General features: G+C 36.3%; 1 protein-coding gene across 1 annotated transcript in view; it reads left to right on the top strand.

Annotated features, from left to right (window-relative positions):
* The window catches only part of ZDHHC17 (zinc finger DHHC-type containing 17), a 68,837-nt gene that overhangs the window by 27,400 nt on the left and 17,956 nt on the right, over window positions 1-23,481 (top strand). Inside the window, exons 4-10 of the mRNA XM_029963486.1 lie at window positions 2,010-2,087; window positions 3,479-3,623; window positions 9,667-9,731; window positions 10,985-11,147; window positions 15,668-15,793; window positions 17,060-17,202; window positions 19,393-19,493. Coding sequence (XP_029819346.1) covers window positions 2,010-2,087; window positions 3,479-3,623; window positions 9,667-9,731; window positions 10,985-11,147; window positions 15,668-15,793; window positions 17,060-17,202; window positions 19,393-19,493 — 821 coding nt within the window. The remainder of the gene's footprint in view (window positions 1-2,009; window positions 2,088-3,478; window positions 3,624-9,666; window positions 9,732-10,984; window positions 11,148-15,667; window positions 15,794-17,059; window positions 17,203-19,392; window positions 19,494-23,481) is intronic.

Raw genomic sequence — 23,481 nt, 5'->3', positions numbered from 1 at the left:
TAGTTTCTCAGTGTCTTTTTCAAATTCATTTGTTGGTAACTGATACTTCATTCTAACAAAACTACATTATCTCTTTAGCTTACATGTACTCTGTGTTTTCACCTATATGGGACCAAATATTTGGTTGTTCTCATGGAGAAATCCAAAAGCTTAACTTTAGCAGAGAGATGTTGAAGTTTTGTTCTTTTAGTATTGGACGCCAGAGGAGTGGACTGTCCTGCATTTATCAGAGCAGATCTTGTTTGTCATACAAACAGGTTTTTACCTTGGCAAATCTGATGAAGTACTCGATTGTGTCTGATGTCTCTAAAACAACTGTATAAAAGAACTTTTACTTTAGATGTTTTTAGTGTGGACATGTATAGTTAATGCATTCTTCTGCTCCTAAAGGTTCCTATAAGGGCTATTTTTGAAATTTCACTCTCTGAATCAATAAGCATTAAAGAAAATTAGGAATATTGTTTTTCAAGTTGTTCTATTTGTTGACCTTTTTCTTGTCATGTCTTGAAACACTTAGAGGAATTTGACATGCCAGAAACTCAGCACCTGAGGATTTGAAGGACAACTTGTTGAGGGCAGGAGTGCAGCGTTTTTCAATAACTCCCAGAATAATCTTGTCCATAACTTTACCAGGCACTGAAGAGAGTCTGACAGGCCTGTAGTTTCCAAGGTCCTGCTCCTTGCTCTACTTGAAAATTGGGACAATGTTCTCCAGCTTCCTGTCAACTGGGACCTCTCCAGATTCCCAATACTGCTCAAAAATCATTGAGAGAGGTTTTGCGATGACATCAGAAAACTCTTTGAGGATTCTGGGACAAATCCCATCAGACCCCAGAGATTTGTAGGGATCCAGCTGGAGCAGCAGATTCCACGCAATTTCAGGGTCAACTGCGAGTTGATCATTCTCACAGTCATGGTTCTCCAGCTCAGGGTGCTGAGACTCCCTTGGTCTGTCCTCTTTGTTGAAGGCAGAGGCAAAGAAAGTGTTAAACACCTCTGCCTTGTCTCTGTCCCTGTTTGTGAGGTGACCATCCTCATCCTGTAATGGGCCAATAGTATTTCTATACTGCCTGTTGCCATTACTGTATTTGAAAAAATTCTTTTTATTGTTCCCCACATTTCTGTCCAACTTCAGCAGTTGAGCTTTGGCCTCACAAATTTTCTCCCTGCAGCAACAAGCGGCATCTCTGAATTCTTCCCATATCACTTGACCTGGCTTCCACTGGGCATACACCTTTCTTTTTTGCCTTATTTCCAAGAGATCTCTGCTCAGCCAAGCTGGCCTTCTGCCTCACCTGCTTGACTTCTGACATTTGGGAATTGCCTGCTCCTGTGCACTTGCGCCTTCAAACATCAAGAGGTGATGTTTGAAAAGTGACCAGCACTGATATTCTTGAGGGAAAAGTAATTTCTAGCCCATCATTTTGAAATATTTTTAAAATACTTGGATGGGTTTTGTCCTTTGATTAATAACAGTTGAGAAGTATGTACAAATCTTAGTCCTTTGGCAAATGTGTAACTTAAGTGTGATCTCTGGGACCAATGATTTCAGCTGGGCCATTCCAGGGATGACACAAGATGCATGTCTAATGGTATATACTTTTGCCATTTAGCCAAAATGCTCTAAAAATTATCGTCTTCTAGCAGCATATTCTTTACCAGTAATTCAGGGTTCTATTTAATGCAACAGACCCTAAATATTTAAGAAGAAATAGTTTATTAAATACTTTTGTGGTAACACAGTTTGTGCTACTTTATATAGCAATTATTCTGTTTTACATTAGAATCAAACTAGGAAATAGCATCATGTTTAAAATGCAGTAGGAGGCATCCCTGCTCTCCCAACCCATATAAGAAAGGCAAAAGGAAGGTTATATGAAGACAAGAAAAAGTTCTGGTCTTCTGGTCTCTTAACTGCCTGTTTTGCGTAACATCAAACATGCTTTTACTGTGTGTCCTTTCAATTTAACCAAGACAAGCAATAATGTTTATTATTTGTATTATTCCAGATACTATATATCAAAGGGTGCTATCGTTGATCAGCTTGGAGGAGATTTAAATTCTACCCCACTTCACTGGGCAACAAGGTGGGAAAAAGTCTTTTGAAATTTTCTTCTCTGTTTCTTTGCTTAACACGTAGTCTGCCACTGATAGTTTTATGAAATTGCTATACTTTTGGAAATACTTTATACTAGAATTAATTCAGTCTGATAACTGAGCTCACTGTGAATGTGGTATGTTTGAGCTAAGGGAGCTTTCAGCATAATGTTCAGTTTTTGTCTTACCTCTTTCTGATGTAAAGGAAGATGATTACTATGATAGGAAAACAAGTAAAATCAGAGTCTGTAGGCACCTTGGCTTACTCTTACTTTGGAGATCTTATTTTTGTCAAGTCTTCTGAAGTTCAGCAACACTTCTGCAGATGGGTCTTTGGATGATTTTTTTGTGACATTGTCCTTGCAGTGTTCTATTTTTTAAGATGTACTTAAAATCTGATTTATTATGTACGAGATGGTCAGAGATGATGAATGGCTAGAAGAATTGAAGACAGCCTTTGAGCAGTCCTGCTCCTTCAGACAACCACCTAGAAATAGGCAGGAAAGAAACACTATCCATATTAATATTTTTACCTGTAGATGGCAAAAGGAGACTTAGAAAATTAGCTTTTAGAAGATTCAGTATATCAAAAGAATGTGCTTACTAAAGATGAGGAATGCTTGTTAGCTTCCATTAAAGATTTTAGCATCTATATTTCTTTTTGTTACAGATCACACTCTGTGATTCTGTGTTTACAGCACAAAAGCTTGATTAAATTTCCTGGTGTTCATTTATACTTGGAATCTGTTACTCTGTGAAGCATTGTGTGAAGCTGCTTCTGACAAATAGAAGAGATCTTTTTGCTCATCTCAGGAACTGTGTACTGACAGTTAGGCATCTCGTCTAAAAGAAGGATATTCCCATGCTCGTTATGGCAAAAAGATGCTTAAGCTTTTAACGTAGTGTGGAAGAAATGTAGACCTTCAGTTTTCCTGGTTTTTTCCTACTTTTTGTTTCACTGCAGTTTTTAATAGTAGAAAGATAAACCACAAGCCCCACAAAAAAGTGAGTAGCTAGCCAATTTGACATCTCTTAAAATAGCACATTTCAAAGGTGGGTTGGAAGAAGTTACAGTAGACTAGATCTAAACTATAAGTTGGGTTTTTTGTTAATTGTCTTTTTTGCTGTACAGTACACTTAAGCAAATGGCATGTGATTAATGCATTGTCTGCATAGAATATGCTCATATAAATGAATTTGCTTGCTCTGTTGGAGAATCAGATCGTTACAGTTGTTGTTTTGAAAGTATGAGTTAAAGTGCAGGAGCTCTGGTAGTGTAATTACTGCTAAACATACTTGTTGTATTCCAGTATTCAAATTTCAATAGTTTTTCTGTATATAGTTATTCAGTTGTTTGTTTTTTGTGTTTTGTTACGTTTAGACAGGGTCACTTATCCATGGTTGTACAGCTGATGAAATATGGGGCAGATCCGTCGCTAATTGATGGAGAAGGATGTAGCTGTATTCATTTGGCTGCCCAGTTTGGACATACTTCGATTGTTGCTTACCTGATAGCAAAGGGACAGGTAAATTTTAAGTAATATCATATTTAAATAGATTCTACTCAGATTTAGAGTAGGAAAACAATTTAAACATTCAGGAAATGCAAAATATTTGCCTGAATAAATATAAAACTAATGCCATGTCCTTTATTGTAGACTACAGTGTTGATGTGCCACCTACTAAATTAATTTCCTCTAACAGTGGTCTGAGTACTTTGACTTTAATTCACACTTGTCAAGTGTAGTATATGGAAATTCTAGCAGTTATTCTTTTACCATTCTTTATTTCTAATTAATTTAATCTTTAGTTGTAACTCTGACAATGATAGGAAGTATTGTACAATTCTTCTCAGAATCATCAGTTATACATGGATAAAGAATCTAGTGACACATCAGTCAACAACTTTTAATTTATTGCTGTTTTCCTAATTACTTGCATGTGTAAATAGAAATGAAATCAAACAACTCCAAACCTTCTTACTACCCTCATATTACTGCTAGAGCTGTAAAGTGTGTATATAATGTGTATTCATTACTGTTCCTGTTGTGTCCCATCTGTCATTCTGTCTGCTCAAAAACTTGTTCATGTTTTTGCTACTCATCCTGCATTGTAATTTGTTGATTTACTCACCTGCAGGTATGTGCCTGAAGCACAAACTTGATTTACTGTGTAAACCATACAGAAAAGTCAAAGCCCTCCTCTTATGACTGTCCTACTAATGCTGTTCACACTTCTGTATTCTGCATATTTTCTCAAATACCAAGTGAGATACGATCCAGTGAGTCATGTAGAATATGAAATCAGTGGGTTTGGTCTGTGTAAAACAAATACTAAATTTGCTGTGGAAAATTATGCCTGTACCTGTGAAAACCCCCAAGCTGTTGCTCCGTGCAGTATTCAGTTTGTATCTGATAACTGTTTGGTAAAACGGTATTTAGTGTATGATAGAGAGTAAGCTAGGCAAAACAAGAGTCTGATCCTATTTTGTATAATTGCTATTTTGTGAGAAATAATGATTGGAGAGGAACGTGTTTTCATGAGGAACGAGTTTTGTATTTTCTTCACAAATTACATATAATTGTATGTGGGTTTTATGTTACTAGAAACATCTTGCTGATATTATACAAGTACGAACTTGTTTAAAGCATAGTGTTGGTGAAGTATTAGTGACTTTTAAAGTGTTCTACTCTGATTATGAAATCTCCCTGTAAATGTTGTTTGTCCTCATGTTTATATACAGATTTGCCCAACTTATTCGAGCTTATAATACTTCAGTGCAAAAGAAGCTGTGTGTCTTTACATGAGTACATACATAGATACACAAAAATTGCCTTAAAATTTAAAACCTGTTATTGTGGAAACAGCTCTCGCTATCAATAGCTTTTAAAAGGCTGATTCTTATTAAATCCCTCAAATGTTATCAAGTATGATTTTTATATCCTTTCTGTGATGTAAGTTTGAATTTAACAGTAATTTTTCATAGCACTTCAGAAAGTTCAACTTTAAAATTATATATTGATTTGTATGTTTAAAATATAGTAATATTAATAGCATTGTAATAATCCCTAAACTCCTAGTTCTCTAGCTGTACTACATACAACTACAGAAACTACATGGTTTCTCTAGAAGCTATGGGAAATACACGATTCTATTTTTTAATCCTCCTTTAATTCCTACATATGAGGCCATTTATCTCTATTTTTTTCCCTATCTTCTTTGTGATGCCATGATTTGGATCTGGAAACTTGAGCTACTACTACTTTTTTGCCTTCCGTCTTTATAGAGACCAAGTTCTCTTACATGCAAAGAGTAGGCTTGCCCTTGTTCTGAAGCTAATTGTAGTACCAGTGTGGTAAATGACAGCTAAATAAATGTCCAAATAAAAGTCACTGTAGGCTGTTGTGCTTTGTTATTTTGGTCCTGATGCCTTTGTGGATGAGTATGGTCTGAGAAGAACCAACTTTCATAACTTTGTAGAGGACTGACAGGTGGATTAAGAAATCCTAATTGCTTCTTGTCCCTTTTTGAGGCAGAGCTGGAACAGAGCTTCTGTCTTGCTGCTTCACTCTCTTCTGGGCTGCAGCAGCCAATGGTAAAATTTCCAATCTGAGACTTGAGTCCAGTCCTCTAGTTTCTGGAGTGTAGTGTAGGGGAAGAACTCTTGGTCAGATGCCCTCTGGCTTAAGTTGGAAGTGAACCTGCTTTCATGCCAACAAGTATTACTCGGTTAAGAGGCAGCTGTGGCTGATAGCTGTTGCTTTTTATTTAGTCATGTCTCTTACTGAATTTTGAGAGACTGATACCTGGCTGTATCCTAATTTGCTCACGTCGTTTGTGTCAGTGGGTTGCCTGGGTCAAAATTAAGCCAGGGGCAAGTACATGATATAAATATAATCAGATATAAAGTTACAGAATCTGTAGCACAGTTCAAGTTTAGGTAAGATCATTATTTTTAAGAAATACAGGAAAGAAAAACTGAAAAGAACTTGAAGGCACTTAAAATAGTTCAGTGTACAGTTTGACTGCTTGGCACTGTGCTTGCACTACTTAAAATGCCAAAGGCACATCAGGACCTAGCATACACAAACATTCACCTGGAGTAAGTTAAGATATGGATGTAGTATGTCAAATTGTTGAATAATATGTTCTCATCCTATGGCATGTGTGAGGTAACTTACCTCAGTCACAGATATTGAGTGACTATAAAGTTGCTAGTCAGGTAAAATCATTTTGTAAGAAATATTCTAGTTCTAAAATTATAGTTTAACTATTTCATACTTACAGTTCAGCTATCACTTTTATAGTTTAAGTGGGACTTATTCATCAAGTATGTAATCTTTTATTCTCAGAGTTGCAGTTTTCTGGTACCAGCAGTTTTGGTTATTTCGGTGCTGCAGTCCACAAGCAGTGCTCCTAAGCACTGTTACCTCTGTTGACACCGAGCCTCCTCTCCAGCGCGTGCAGGCCATTAAACCAGGTGTTTTATTTAGACCCAACTCACAGCACACTACTTTACAAAATTATAAGTCCAGCTGTGTTCTTCCTCATGCTTGTCAAGACTCTGAGTTTGATGGACTGGAGTGTACAGAACAGAGCTTTTATTTGAAAGATTGAGGTTGTTTTAGTTCTCTGTGTTACCTTGCTTGTTGGTCTACCCTTGGTACATTCCATGGGAATCCTACAAAATCTCTGCTTTTGTTGAATAACTAGCACACATCTTTCCTAAATTAAGAAATATTGCCAGACTTACTGTATTTCCCTTTCTAATAAATCTTCTTTACTATATGCTTTTAAAGCCCATTTCCCTTTCCCTGGGCATTCCATGGGAAAGAGATCTTTTCCTCATGGAGAATAGGATTCTGAATAAGAATACGATGAGTCTTTTCTATGAAGGTCTGTGTTTTGTGAAATAAGCAGTAATGGTTCTAAAGAGGATGAAATTCCTGGTTCCTTTCTGTGCAACTGAATGTACTTTTGAGTGGAATCTCTTCATGCTTTCTGTGCTTTTGAAGAGGCTGTATTGTATCACAGTACTGGTTTGACCATTGCTTGTTAAATGTCCTCGTAAGCCTAATACTGCTCTGATCTCTAGCTGCTATTCAGAATCCTACCTTGTCAAACATATATTGCTTTCAGAAAGTAGTATTAAGCAGCAGAATAGTTCCTTTTCATGAAGAAAGCTTTCTCCCTGGTATTTTTGCCTCTCCAAAAGCTTTTTGTGGGATCTTCTATTAGTGTCCTAGGATTAAGAGTTGTTGTACTTTAGAAACAACTGAAAATTTTGCCAGTTGCAGTCCACAGAGTTCACACTTGAACCACATACAGAGGGCAGCAATATGTGCAATTTTTGATCGTTGTGTCACTTATTGTTGCAATCTTTGTTTCCTGCAGTGCTTGTACCATGTCCTAACAGCACAGGTACACCCCTCCATGAGCACTGATCTGTCATTAAGAGCTAAAGAAAAAATTCATTCCAAAGTGCACCTGTTGGGTGCACACTAGAATAGAAGAACCATCCCTTAATATGTACCAGTTGCTGAAGTTTTACTTTTTTGCCTCAGCCTTTTCTTTGGCATAAAGCAGGAACAGAGCTTCCTTTTTAAAATGTCTCACTTGTTGCCTGGTTATGGTACTGGAAATATCAAGGAATATATGATGAGAGGTTTGTTGGAGCACGTCTCTGCTATGCACAGCTACATCATCTTTGTTACATCTATACAACAGTACTCAAGTCAATTTTAGTTGCTTTGCCTCTTGTTAAAGTTCCTTTGAGAAGGGATCTGCCTCAGCCAACATAGCAGCCTAATGTAAGTAATAGCTGTAGCCTGCTTTGTTAAATTATGTGTAGGGAATAGTCTGGAGCTCATGGATTTTGTTTTTTTTATTTAGTGGAGTGTCACTTAGTTTTGATTTGTCAAGGGAATCATTGAAGGCATTGTTTTACTTACATCCAGGCAGGTCCCTACTGTCACAAAGAAACGCTTTTCTGTATGAAATCTAAAGATGAAAGAGGGATTGTTCCTGTCACAGTAACTGGTACAGTCTTCCAAGTATGTTGTTTACACAATGTGACCTGTGAATCAAAGTAGTGCTTCTCAAGAATGAATGAACTTGAGGTTGGGCTGTGGTTCTAATTTCCTTTATTACCTCAACCACAGGAGGTTAAAGAGAGTTCCAGCAGTTGTGCAGTCTTAGTAGGCTCGAAAGGATCTAATCTGTACAAATACTGTGAACAAACAGAATTGGATTCTGGTCTCAAACCATATAACTCTTCTGAACAAACAGTGCAATCAAGTAACAGTTCTCTTTTGTCTCCATCAATTGTGGATTTTAAATTTCCTTTTTTTTTTTTTAAATTAGGCAACAGAGTAAAAACTCAGAAATATAAAGTTATCTGCAGGCTAGAGATGTTTTAAAAGTAATTATTTGGAAGAACTAAGTTGGATTTTCTGGAAAACAACTGCCTGGGTGAGGCTAACGGCAGCATGAACAGGGATCCCAGAGTGCTGGGCATTTGGCAGACTACTGGAGCAAGGAAGAAGGTTCTGGGAGTGATACAAGGCAACATAATTAATTTTCTGGGTTTCTGTCAGGAGTCTCTAGCAAAAGACTTTATTGAAACACTTTCAATCTAATTTTTCCTAGTAAGGACTGAGGGGAGTGGCATAGGAAATATTGACATCTCTATTGCCTCTAAGGAAAACTCTTCAGGTGATGCATTAAGTTAGTTTAGGGTGATTTTGTTAGTGCTGGTCTGTGAATCTTGCCCAAATGTGCTTGAGAGTCTAATCTGTCTCAGAGTATTTAGGAATTGCCAACTTCCACGTTAGTCAGGCAGGGGAGGAAAGAGATAAAAATGCTGTAAATATTAAATCCTTTCTGAAGGATTTAAAAGAATTGTCTGGGTGGTGCTGTTTGGTTGTTCTGTGGCTATCTTCTGTTAAATGTAATAATGGTTTTATTTATTTATTTTCACTCATCAATTTAGTCACCACTTGATTGTAGATCAGTTTTATTTCTCAGTAGGTTATTTTTATTAATGGCTTTTGTTTAAACTCTGGCATCCATTAACTTGATATCCAGATATATAAATACCATTGAAACTGAGGAAACTAAAAAAATTGCTTTGCAATTTGAAAAATAGGGGCAGCTATCATTTAGTAGGATGTAGGATGGTGGTATTTATATTAATTTATCAAGTTTTTTTTTAAATATTGGTGCATTATTTTAGTTTTCTCCTGCTTTTGAATGCAATAATACACCATCTACATATATCTTTTATGTTGAAGATTAATAGTAATTTAGAAATGACCGGTCTTATACAGTATGACTGTTCCTTAGTTTCCAAAATAGATTGGAATGGTCATATTTTGGCAATGGTGGTGTTAATGTTTGTTTTTAATTTTTTTTAAGTACTATTTGATTATGCACTAAAAACTTGCCAGTTTTTCTGCAATTCAGATGGTTTGTCTTAAAATACTACTTCTCATTGCAAACCTTGTAGCTACTGGATCTTGAGTATGCTTACTTTTCTCAGCAACATTTTTTTCTTTTCCTTTTTTTTAGGATGTAGATATGATGGATCAAAATGGAATGACACCTTTAATGTGGGCAGCTTACAGAACACATAGGTAATACGTGCAGTTTTGACTTTCTCTTATTGTTAACCAAGTGGCATATAGTAGTGACTTTTTCTGATTTTTATTTGGAAGGTTTTTTTCTGTTGTTGTTTAATTAGTCAGTGTTCTTTCCACAGTTACCATTTTATCTTTCTTCATTTATGCTTATTGTGAGTTTATCCCAGTTGGCAGCTCAGCCCCACTCAGCCACTTCCTCACTCCCTCCAAGTGGGATGGGGATGAGAATCATGAGGGTAAAAGTGAGAAAACTCATGAGTTGAAATGAAGACAGTTTAATAGATAAGCAAAATAAGGCATTCATTCACTGCTTTCCATTGGTAGGCAGAAGTTTAGCCATTTCCAGGTTACCTGTGATGGTTACTTGCCAGGGCAGATACTCTAATTCCTAATGTCCCCTGCTTCCTCCTTCTTTCCCTCAGCTTTTATTGCTGAGCACATTATATGGTCTGAAATTTCCTTTTGGCAGTTGGGGTCGGCTGTCCCAGTGTTCCCTCCCAACTGCTTGTTCACCTCCAACCTGTAAGCACTGCTCAGGAATAGCTAAAACACTGGTGTGTTATCCAACACTGTTTTGGTCACAAATCCAAAGCACAGTGCCATACGAGCTACTTTGGAGGAGATTAACTGGATTTCAGTACAGACCCAGTACAATGACTTATTAAAGAGAGAAGACATTATGAAGAAGTACTCAGTAATCCACATCTTCCTGTGGAGATGATTGGAAAAAGTTGGTGAAGAATAACACTTCTCCAAAGAGCAAATTCGTTTTAATTAAATTCCTGTTTGAAAGGACGTGTCTCCACTGATTGTTGGTACACTAGCTTTTACCAATCCCTGCCATTACCAAGCTTATCATCCTGTTTTTCTTTTCATCTTACGGATTGTGAAGTGGAAATATAACATGGTTTGAACTTCGGTTGTCTAAGTATATGATCATTTGCCTTTTTTACAAATTTGTTAGTAGTGTTAGATTTTGGTAAACACAAAACCAGAATTGCATAGCAAATGTGTTTTGTGACATCCCAGAACAAGCTGTCTTACTGACCTCCTCTATAAGTCAAGAGAATTGTGGCTACTCTTTGGAGGGAAGAGAATTTGGGCCATTCATAATCAGCAGCAATGTCACTTTGCTATTGTGTAGTGTACCTGATCAATGATCTTTGAAGAAATTGAATGCATGAACAGTAAGCTGGTATGTATTTGAGTTCATCTTCTGTAGATCTAACAAGAATTTTCTTTTCTAGTGTGGATCCAACGCGATTACTACTTACATTTAATGTTTCTGTTAATCTTGGAGACAAATACCACAAAAACACAGCATTGCACTGGGCTGTGCTAGCAGGAAATACTACAGTTATTAGTCTTCTGTTAGAAGCTGGAGCTAATGTTGATGCTCAAAATATTAAGGTAAACACTTGGTCTGTTTTTATTGTAAGTGGTTTGAGGCAGAAATAACAGAACCTATGATAAATCCCAAGAATAGGTTATTGTTGTGGGTATGATGGGATCATGAAGATGGAGCAAAAACAATGCCACTAATATGTCATTTGGAAATCAGTTTTTCCTAAAAGTGACACATAACCACTAGATCTGCACTTTAAAATAATGTATCAATGATTATGTGTAAATATATGGGAGTGAGGTGTGCAATTAGACTGCATGTATGAAGACCTGTGCATTTGGATGCAAAATTGGAAACCTGACTGACTTTCTTCTAGTGAACTGAGGTGACTGTTTTTTGGACTGAGATGTGAGACAACATCTCTGTTCTCTTCCAGAGAGCTGGCAAATGCTCTAGTCTATCACCAAGTGTCAGTAAGGAAGTTGGAGGCCTGAAAATACCAGTAGGAGTAAAATAAGAAAATGGACTCTCTTTTTTTTTTTTTTTTGCATCTGAACTCTAAGTTGCCTGATTACCAGAACTTCTTAACAATGAAGCTAGATTCTGCATTAACAGAGCCCATCTCTTGTGTATGTTAGACCAGCAAGACAGCTGTTAAAATTTCTGCTATAGACTTGGAGTCTATAAGGCTTCTCCAGCCTTGGAAGTTGTACCTTTTGAATGTGGTTTTATCCATTGCCTCTGGATATTCTATGTATCAAATCAGATGCATTTTGCTACCTAAGCTGTTTTCTTCTGTGGTGTTGGAGAAGAATTCACTTTTAGAAAAAAATTTCTCTACTCAATTCTCTTCAAACATTCGTATTTTCCACTTAAAGAGTGTTACAGATGGAGTGGTTACACTTGAAAACAGAGCTATAAATCTACATTTATAAAATATTAAATACTTAAATAAATTTGTTTGACCTTTTGCCATTTTTCCTACTGATTAAAATGGCCAAGGCCTATTTTACTAGGCCACAAGTGGTAGAAATACGCAAAAAACTAACATACACACCAATTTTCGTTAAGAACATGGAACAGCCTTTTAAGAGTGCAGTCAAATTTTGTTAGTAGCTTCTAGGTCCTAAATGCACTTTAAAATATCAGAAATACTCATGATCATTAATGAAAACTCATTAGAAGGAATCACATGGCTTTTCACATGTTTGAAACAAATCAGCTAGCCTCTTGCATGCAGTGGTATGAATAAATAATAATTATTCCTGGTCTGTAAGGTCAGTTGTGTGGATGAATTATGCTTCTAGGCTCGCTTCTTGTGTTGAAAGGCTTTTTTCCTATGCCACCTAATGGTAAAAAATTAAGATATTTTTGTGGGAAAAAAAGTCAATGTGTCATACTGATTCTTCTGACAGACTGATTAGTGTGATTAGAGTTTTAAAATCATCACCTTACTTACATTGCTGGACTCTTATGACATCTGTAACAGAAATTCCTGTGCTTGGCCAAGTGAAAAAGTATCTGCTAGCCTGAAGCAGTTCATGGTCTTACCTTCTTTATTGACAGACAGCAGCAGTCAGTAGAAGAATACATTTTTGAACCTGCTGGATCATGATCTTTCCAGTCATGCCAGAAGACATGTACCTAGTTTGTTTAACCACTGCCTATCTTCTGCAGTGGAATCTAGGTTTCTTGAGGATCAAAATCATGCAAGCAGAGGCAGTTTTGCCATCCAGCCAGTGGTTTTACAAGAGATGCTGATTTAAGTGGTAATAAATATATAGGAAACATAAAAATTTGGTTGATGTTTATAGGTATAAACTCAGTTTTGTGACCTTCCTTTGACTGTTCAGCAAAAAAGTTTTCTTTGAGCCAAAACCCAGTTGTTAAAATGTCTGTGTCATGTTCCCTCAGAAATAAAAGGAACTGTGAAAGGCTCCTTTCTGATGCAGTCACTTCCAGATTTCTGTAGCACTCTCTAGTGAAGTCCTTTCCTCAGGTAGCCCACAGAATTGACCAAGAACGGTGGTAAGACAGCTAAGGTTAAGGAAATACATTGGCTGAAAGCCATTCATCTTTTTCGAATTATGAAGTGATTGAAATATTAAAAGTGAGCTCTGTTGTTATCAGTGCTAGGCAGTCTGTGTTAGAAAGGCACGTGCTGCTGGCTGCCTAGGCTTGCACAAGATTGGGACCAGTCATCTCAGTAAGGTGTTATTTACTTTGCATGACAGTTTGTGAAGTATTTGAACAATAGCATTTTAATTCTAGAGTGAAACTTGATACAAGGAATGAGTTTGTCCTGTTTGTGTATTTACCCTCTTTGTATTATGCTGTACAAGCAAATAATACTTTCCTTTTGGTAGTAAGATATTTTTTTTTCTTTTTGAGAACTAGATTAATGTTTGAGTTGGAAGCTGCTTTCCAGTAATCAAAGTAGAGTGGGATTTTTTTATTTGGTTGAATTTTTTGTTAAGGAAATTATCTTATACCAGCAGACAGATTGAGCAGATGAGGACAGGATTTCCCAGGGATTTGTGTTCTCACAGGGGGCTTGGTAGAAGTTTGTAAATCTTATTTTAATATAAGCAGAAGCTCCTTTTTTTACTAGAGAGAGATAGAGATCTGAAAGAGCTCTTATGGTTTAAGGAAGATTTTTTTTTTTTAAAATCTGTTAATGAATCATTTATTGAACTTTAGATGTAGTTTCTTGATTATGCAGTGTATCTTAGGCTTGTCCATGGAAGTCTACATGTAAAGTTCACTATGGTAATGACTCTTAGATAGAAAGAATAATCTGAAATACTTCAAATATATACTATTGAAGCCTTATGGCTTGTTGGCAAACTTAAGTGTGTTACTAGATTAAGTTCCCCTACATATGATTTTGTTTTGTTTTGTTTTTTTTCTGTCGAAGCAAGACAGCCATCCACTGTAAATACAAGGAAAGTACTAGAGTATTAAAATGGCCAGTGTAGTCAAAGACTTCTTTAAAGCTCCCTCAATTTTTTTATCTAGGCAGTTCCTAGGTGTCTCATGGCCCTCTAGTGGAAGGGATGCTCAGCTGGACCCCAAGACAACTTCAGGATTTACTTGGGAGATCAACTCCCAGAGGGGATTGCTTGTCCACAGGTAATCTTTACAGTCTGGATATACAAGGTGATATCAAAACAACAGCATCTCTGGAGTTTCCCATATATTAGCTATTAAACTTGTGATGAAGCAGGCACCATAGTTTGATTTCAGGCATTTCTGTTGAGGATGGAGTTAACTTAATCTGTTTTTTAAACATCTGGCTAAATAACTTTGAAGCCACGTTAAGTCAAAAGGTTATTCTTTTTTAACTGATTTTGTTAGTTGAACTTCTCACACAGAAGAAGTGCAAGGTCCTGTTAAGTAGCAAAAATCTTCATAATCTGTAGACTGTGCTATTTACTCTCCTAAAGATGTGGAGCAAGATTTCAAAGGCAAAAATGACAGTTAAGTATTCAATTCCTATTGTCTTAACTGTAGTTTTTAATCTTTGAAATCGCTTCTGTCTATAGTAATTATTGCCCTTTCTGGGTAATTTCAGTTTCTGGTACCTGTCTGTACTTTTTTTTTAGGAGGGGGCCGAGCGATGGAGGATTCAGCCATTTTTCAAGCCTCCATGAATGGTTTGTTTAGGAGGGGAGTTAACTCCAGTAGAAGAGAGGAAGAGTCAAATGCAAAACTGAAGCTGGAGGTACCTGCAATTGGTTGTCTCTTGCCTCCTCTATAATTTTAGGTTCAGTCAATAACTTTCATTTAGCTCTCTTGCTAAATGTTTAAAAAACAATAAAATCAAGTCAGTTTGGTAGGCACCTTTAGCCCCTGTATCTCTCTCTGTGTTTCTCTTTTGCTTCATCTGTCAGTCCTCTCTGAAAGTATGGAAGAAGAAACATGGACCATTGCTGGCTTAGCACCCAAAGTCCATGAAGCCCAAGCTCAGCATAAAAGCTCAGAGTTTTGAAAATAGTTGGACATGAGCAATCAGTTTATTCTTTTCTGTTTTCTTCCTGGAACTTCAGTAACTGAGATGAACATAGGAACATGAAGCTTGTGGGGAAAAAATCTTTACAGAAGTGTTCCATAATACAAGTGACGTCAATCTGCCAAAAAGGCAGAGAATTAATTGGGAAGTGAGGCTTTAGACTTGGGAGAGTTACCATGATCCAGTGGGTCACAAGTTCTTATTCTTTGCTTGATTTCTGCTGCCTGTCAATTGCTGAGGGGGAAGCACAGTCTTTCATTTACGGACTAGTAGACTGTGTGTAGAATAGTGAAACATAGACGTGTTATGCCAAAGGCAACAATTACTGCTATGTAAGGACATACATCTTGTGAGGATCACACATTTAATATTCGACTTGTCCGCGCATGTGTAGTTATGAGAGAGTGGAAAAAAAACAAAAGGAATGAATGATGTTTGGTGTCAAGTATGCCAGATTGTATCTTAAACTGATTTAAAATGTATTATTTTTACCAGCCAATCTTCTGTTTCAAAAGTGCTCTGAATGCATTTTCTTTTTAAATTGGATGTTTCCCACTTTTAAACCCTTGACAGGGAGAATCACCACTTGATCTCGCAAAACAGAGGAAGAACGTTTGGATGATCAATCACCTACAAGAAGCAAGGCAGGCAAAGGGATATGACAGTCCATCCTTTCTGAGAAAACTAAAAGCTGATAAGGTAAGTAGTAGTATAACAGTTGCGTAAATCAGTCTTACTGCTGCTTTTGGTTTAGAGACGTGTGTTTGTTTAAGGGAAGCAGTTCAGGACTGTGTTTTCCCCACATTTCAGCTTTAAGAAATGTCTTTTTGTCATGACAAAAGTAATTACAGAAGAAGAAAAATGTGCTTTATTCAAGGCAGGTGGAAAAAAAACCCCTAAGCCTCCACACACCTTTAGTTTTATGCTAACCGAATGCTAGGAAAGCACGAAGTGATTTGGTGTTTTTGGAGTTAGCCAGAACTTTCCACAGCTGACTGTCAAGTAGCTGAGTAAGAAGCATTTTGGGTATCCTGAACTCTGATCTCCTCTCTAATTATGTATTATTTTGTCTTGAATGAAAGAAGCAGTCAGTCTTGGTAATATAATGTAATATATGAATCTCTAATGTGGAGGCCTTTTGCTTCTCAGGTTATTACTTAATACTGCAGATAGGAGGAGGCAGGAAATGAGGGTGTAAGGGGTAATACACTGCTTTAGCATGAAGAACTGCTCTCCTGCCTATTGTTTGGTGACTTCTACAGAGGTAACGTTTTCTTAGTATTCATCACAACACTCAGGTAGAGTGTTGTGCTGGATATTAAGTTTTACTAATACTGATTTGTTATAGCTTCTTGATTTAAAGATGTATTGCATCAAGGTACTTGAAGTACTGGCTACAGCCTGTGCTTTAACCCTGTGGAACTGTAACAGTGCAGTGATTATTGACCTGAAGTGATTTGTACATTGCATTGTGTGTACATGTGCATTATCACTGTACTTTGAATATCTGGAAAGAGTTCTCTGCCCTCATCAGGAGTTGTACCCATATAGTATAAGACAAAAAAAGGTCCTATCTTCATAGTGCTTCAGTATGACTTTATTACTTATACAAGTGTAGTCTTTAGAGTTCACTGAGATTGCTGTGTGCTGTGTAGCAGTTTATACACTGACAGACTCTTAAAAAACCCCTAATGTTGCCTTGATTCTGCATTAACAGCAAAATCTTTAGAAGGCAGTTCTAAAAGAACAAAGTTACTGATTTGTTATAAAATTCTAGGAAGGCTTATTTTCCTTGCAAATTCTTTAAAGATATGTAAATACAAGAAATGAAAAATTTATGAATATTCATTCCCTAATGTCAAGCTTCCTGAAAATTTAAGGTTTTATGCCTGTCCTGTTTATTAGAAAATATTATAAGTCTCTTCCTAAAAATAGAGTTACTTACTGGTATTTGTTTCTATGTAGGAATTCCGTCAGAAGGTTATGCTGGGAACTCCTTTCCTAGTTATTTGGCTGGTTGGGTTTATAGCAGACCTAGACATTGATTCTTGGCTCATTAAAGGGCTGATGTATGGTGGCGTTTGGGCTATGGTGCAGTTCCTTTCCAAGTAAGTGTTTTACTAGGACACTGTCTGTTTAGTGTGCATGTATTTTGCTGGCATTTTTACTTGATAGTCTTAAATTTCTACCTTTTGGAATTGTTTTTTATTACTATTTGTGGGAAAGATCTTGTGCAACTTTAGCTCGTGTGATGCTCTGTTGTCTTGCAAAACATATGGAATTACCTTTGGTGAATACCACTGAGCTAACAGAAGCTAACAGCAGAAGAGAAATTCAGTCATTATCCAGAGGAGGGTGCTGAATGTCTGTCTACAAAGAGTTATCAGTATGAATTTTGCAGAAAGCAGTCAGTGGGAAAGTTACTGCAAAGTAATAGGAGAAAGATAATGTTCAAGTGTACTATTACAACTTTTTTGCTAGTTAAGAATTTAGATACCCAAAGACATCTAAAGAGAGAAATTAAGTCAGAGTCGGATTTTGTAGCTTCTGTTTTTGCGGAAAGGGGTGGCTACTTTCCAATAGTGTTTTTTGTACATTTTGTTACCGATCATAAAGAATTTTAGTTATGATTATGATTACTTTAAATATATGTAAATGCACCTACAGATATATGTGCACATATACACACACACATGCACATATAGCCATGTTCCAGCGGATTTTCAAGATCTGTAGAATACTTCATCTATCCTTTGCTTTTTTTATCACACGTAACATGGATAGGAGCTCTTTTTGTACCTCCGTGCTTAGAACATTCTGCTTTTCTGGCATTGGATGTCATGTTTATTAGAATCACTTGGTTCTCTTTCCTTTCTGTATCAAGAGGAAAATATATCTCTTGCTTAAACCAAGTTCAGAAGATTTTAGTGAAAGAAGATTTTAGTGAACTTAATACACCGCAAGGTAGGTGGAGGGTCATCAAGCTTTTGCAGGATCTTGGAGATGATCTGTTTGGTGTTTTTGTCATCTCTGAGGCTGTGCAATTTGCTGACTTCCTCCCACAAAAATCATTTGGCAATGCAAATCCTCAACCGTGCCTCCTACAGAAAGGGACAAAACACAGATCTTCAGAGACAAAAAAAATCTTATTGTGAAGTTTTATATTTTTGGCCTGCCTGACATATTCAGGATTAACATTCTCTTTCTCTTACTAACATAAGAGAAAGGATAACTTTCTCTTATCCTTTGCTTAATATTTAATATAAATCCTTTTTGAAATGTTTTTCACAAAATCCAGGTTCAAATTAAACTTCTGCTGTTGTTCTAGTAGTACTTTCTTTCCCTGTTGAATTTTAACTAATCTGCTTAGCTGCGTTTTTCTCCCTGCTTTCACACACACAAAAATGCACAGAACTCACTGAAAGATTAGTGCAGAGTAACTCCTGTGTGTCCAAATGTATATTCACTAATTACTCATCATGTTAGCTCATATTCCTTATAGGGTTTTCTCAAAAGACCTAAGGAACTTCTATTAGAGAGAGGTACTGCAAGGAAGTAAAGAAACAAAATGGAACCTACTCCTTGCACACGTTTGTGGCAGCCCTGAGAGCACCACCAGCACAAAAAGCAGAGTGGATTAATATAACAATGTTTAGACAGACAATACAAGAAGTTTTATTTTTGGGAGTTTACCTGTTTAGAGTGTGGCTTCTCCTATGGTTCATAGCAATTTTTTCTTGTATGTGGAGTAACCTAGTCACTTTTTTTTTTTAATTAAAGTAGCAGCATTCTATCTTAGAACTTGGCAAATATAGTGATATGGGAAATGATTTAATCTGGGGTTTTTTTGTTGGCAACTGTAACAGAAGCAAAATATTCAGTAATCTAAAATATTTCAAGGCTGATACCACTGTGATCTCTTTAGTTTTTCTTACTGAAGTAGTTTTAACATGCCATTTTCATTGTATGGGTTTCCAAAATGTCTTTAGCATTTGAATCTCAAAAGTAAATATAGTTTGCAGCCACTGTCCATGTGGCTAGGAATCTCACAGGTTCCTAACTGCTTTCACAGTGTAGTTTTAGCATGAGTATTTACTTATTCTGCCTTTATTGACCAGTTCTTGACAGGTTGAGAAAAGGAAATTCTCACGAACTTTGAAGGGAAAAGTGAGGAAAATGTATTTTGCAATATCCCATGAGGTATATATTTAAACAGGAACTGTTTTTCTAAAGCAGCAGTTCAGGATTTACTTTTTATAAGTAGAAACATACCATGTGACATTTTTCCTACTTTACAGGTCATTCTTTGATCACTCCATGCACAGTGCACTGCCTCTTGGAATATATTTGGCTACGAAATTCTGGATGTACGTGACGTGGTTCTTCTGGTTTTGGAATGATATCCTTTCTTTGTGTACACTAATTTTTTTTATGTTAATAGTATAAGGAACTACCCAACTATATCCTACTTATAACAGTAAGTAAACCAATAAAAATTTTAAAAAGGGGATCCCCATTAAACATCGCTTTCTATATTAATGGTAATTATTTTATTTCTTTGTTTTGGTAAGTGAAAGATTTTCCTCAAAATTGGCTTACAGTAGTCTGCAATATTTCCTGAGCTTTACACCATGTCTTATGTGGAGAGAATATTACCAACTCTACAAAATATTCTCTAGCTGTGAGGTGACACGGTATAATTGACTGCATTTTCTAGACCGTACTTTTCAGAAAATTAGTAGGCCATTTCATGCTCTGCATTAATTCCAATGGAATTGGTTTCATATTTAGTTCTTCCTAAAGATTTTGCAAAGCCATACAAACTTTAGATATGTTTGAAAATGTATGTATAAACAACACTAGATTAGAGATTCTGCATATGCCCATCATTTTCTTGCTTTGATTTTCTGTCTAGATACGAACTTTTTGTACTCATGGAGGTAGAAGTTGATTCAGAGTTCACTGAGGAATATTCGTTTTCCACCACAGATTTTTAAATAACTTTCTTGGGTATTGTAATTTCAGTAGCCAAGAAAACAAAATAGAGATTTGGTGCTTAATACAATTCTTACAGCTGTAAATTGTTGAAGTGAACTTTATGAGGATCCTGGCTTGGATTTTCTAGAAACTGGGTTTTTTTCCATTATGGAAGGAATCGCCATGAAATAGGATCGTAACAGAGCATACCTTGTGGCATCTTGTTAATATGTTTTACATCCTTAGCTAAATGAGCCTTGTATTTTTGGGTTGAGAGCAGAGAGGAGACCCTGCGTCCATGCTACCTTTGGCTTCAATTCTGACAGTGTTTGCGAAGGTGCTGCTGTGAATAGGAGTCCCACGTGAATGGAAATGACCGCTATGTTATGTTTAAAAAAACACCTTAAAAATTAAAAAATTATATCAATATTAATGTAAATGTGTCTTGAAACAGTTATTTAGAAATGCTGGTCCTACTACCAGTCTCTCTGCCTGGTCTGATTTTCTATGTTTTAACTCAAATTTACTTACTGGCTGCAGAATGAGAAAGCGAGTACAAAATGAATATGAAAAACATTTTAAAAAGTAGTAGTTAAAAATAGAAACTTATGTTTACCAATGCTACTACATGTTTTGGGTTGCAAATGTTGATCTACTGTGAAATTCTTTCTTGTGCTAACATAACATCAGCTTAAAACAAATCTAAGAAGGTGTCCAACTTTGATTTAAAGTCGTTGACTACATTATAATGGCTAGACAGTCAATGCAACTCAATGGTGGCCTGTATTATGGCTGTCAAATTGTGAGGCTTTTATCCTGAAGCTCATATTTCCTTCATAAGTGTCCCAACTTGCTTAGATTTTTATTTATGCTAGTGTTCAGATTAAACAGCTTGAAGTTCGGCATATTTTTTTGGTCATAGAATAATGTTAATTGCCCACTAGGAGGAGTAACCATAGACTATTGGTTACCTTAATAAAGCCTGACTTCAGAATGTCAATAAAATACTGTCCTGCTTCTGTCCTGAGCTGGTGTCTCAAAACCTTTGCAACAGTCTTTTTGTACACAGAAGTAGTAGTCTAAAACCTTCAGTTACTAATTGCTTTCATTAGGGCTGACACAATTCTCTGACAAGCACTTTTAGAGACTTGAGTGCCTGAGGCCATCTTCCTTTAATTGGTGATTTTTAATTGAAAGTCTTTGCAATAAGATTCCAAATTCATTCTTCTTCTGGAAAATTGCCCTGTAGCTTTATTGGATAAAAGAAATTGCATGCCTGCTCTAATTTTATAGCATGAGGCACAGCGTTGTGGTTGGAGAAAAAATTCTTGCATTTTTACAGCTTCATAGGATTGCTTACAGCAGGCTAGAGTACTACTTATATTCTATAATGTTCAAGTGATAAAACCTGCCCTGATAGTTTTCATGAATTCTGACTGTCTTTTGCTCAGGGAAAAAAGTTTCTAACCTTAAAGAACTATCAGGAATTGCCTTGCTGGAACTTCATGTTATAAATAACATAAAGATCTTAACTGCTGCAAGTGCTACTTTAATCTTTGTGTGTTTGGTAAGAATTTCCTTTTTTGTAGATATGTTGAAGGTGTCTTGAAGATCATCAGGTCTTGTGGTTTTAATCCTAATGGGACAAAAAAAGGTAGTTGATAAAACATATCATAAAGAACAAATAAACCAAAGATTAGCAGTGCATTTTCTTGAATTTCAGGGTGGTCACATGAAAAATAAGGCTCTAAATTCTAAGGTTTAATGATGTGCCTTCCAAAAGACTAATCTTGAAAGTGTACTGAATTTTTTTTGTAAATGTTTCTATTTTGTTGGATTTTTCTCAGCAGCTTCTGAATCTGGTGTATTTGTTAAAATAGAAATCCTATTCTTGCAGGGAATCAGGAAGTTATGCTTTATGTATTTATGAGTCTGTAGATGAGTTTATTGTCCTATGTTTCCATGCCACTGTTTTGCTGCTTCCTTGTAACTATATTTTGCCCATAACAAATGATAGTTATGTCTTGCTCTGTTAATGTATTCTAGTCTTCTACTGTTTGGAGAGTAGGGGGAAAATGCCCTCAAAAATCCCCCACACTAAATCACTATATTTTAATTTAGTCTTATTGTTAAAAGAAAAAAACCTTATTTAAAATTGCACTTTTAATAATGTGAGACTAGAATTTCACATTTTGTGCTTTTTCGTTAGCATCTATAGGTAGGTAGAATGTTTTCTCGTGTCCTGTAAAAGTCCAGGGCCTGTGTATGGAGTTCATATCTCAGTTGTTCTTGCAGCCTTTTCAGTTCCAACTGAACAAACAGTGCCTGTTATGTCAGAACATGCCTACACTGCTCTGTTTTTCTAAGATGTCAGAGTTTACTGTAACCCAAAATATTCACTGTATTTTGTTTTGTTTCTGCCACTTCTATTTGGTGCAAATGGCAGTGTGCAGTTTTGATTAAGTAAGCTTTTTTTGTTATAGCATACTACTTGCAATGCTGAGATAATGAGATGATATAAACCAATTTATATTTTTAAAAATAATTCATAATTGACTAATACTGTATTGATTATTTTATTTCAAATATACTTCATGTATTGATGGGTTTTAGGTTTTGCACACTTTTTCAGTTAGGCATCATTTTAAAACTGGGTATAAGAGAATTCATGATGATTTTCATGCTTTCACAAAGCTGATACAATAGCACAGGATTTTAAAAACTGTAACAAGCTAATTGGTACAGTTAAGCAGTTTTAAAAAAATTCCTATTACCAAAATTAGTTTCAGGAAAACAGTAAAAAACCTTGCATGCAGAAAGAAAGAAACCAGCGGCCGTGTTTCTAGAGGAACCGAAGACCCAAAAAATCCAAACTCTGGGTCCAGCTATCCAGAACTTCTGTTCCCATGTCTAAATAGTTTTTCTAAAGTAAAAAAAATAAAAAAAAAAATCTCAGTTAAAGGAGATATTTGCAATTTATTTGCAAATTTATTTGCAAGCTAAGGGATTTTTTTATGTTAGATAGAAATGGAGGTAGAGGGCTTTTGCAGAGCTTCAGTTAATTACAGATGGATTTTGTCTAATAAATGCCCAGTAAAATGAGGCTTCTCATGTAGCTATCTGATGTTGTCTACCTGGACTCTTGGATCCAGATGTACAGCTGTTATGAGTTGAGGTTCTGGAGCATCTCTCTAATGAGGACAGGCTGAGGGGGTTGGGCCTGTTCAACCTTGAGAAGAGATGACCAAAAGGGAACCTCATCAATGTCTATAAGTATGTGAAGGGAGGATGGCAAGAGGATGGAGCCAGGCTCTTCTAATGGTGCTAAGCGATGGGACAAGAGGCAACAGACAGAAACTGATCCACAGAAAGTTCCATCTGAATATGAGGAAGTCTCTTGTATTTATTCT

Source organism: Manacus vitellinus, unplaced genomic scaffold (genome assembly GCF_001715985.3).
Source record: "Manacus vitellinus isolate BGI_N305 unplaced genomic scaffold, ASM171598v3 scaffold_5_pilon, whole genome shotgun sequence".
NCBI classification, from domain to species: domain Eukaryota; kingdom Metazoa; phylum Chordata; class Aves; order Passeriformes; family Pipridae; genus Manacus; species Manacus vitellinus.
The sequence above is the reverse complement of the archived record's forward strand: the minus strand, read 5'-3'. Positions and strand labels throughout refer to the sequence as shown.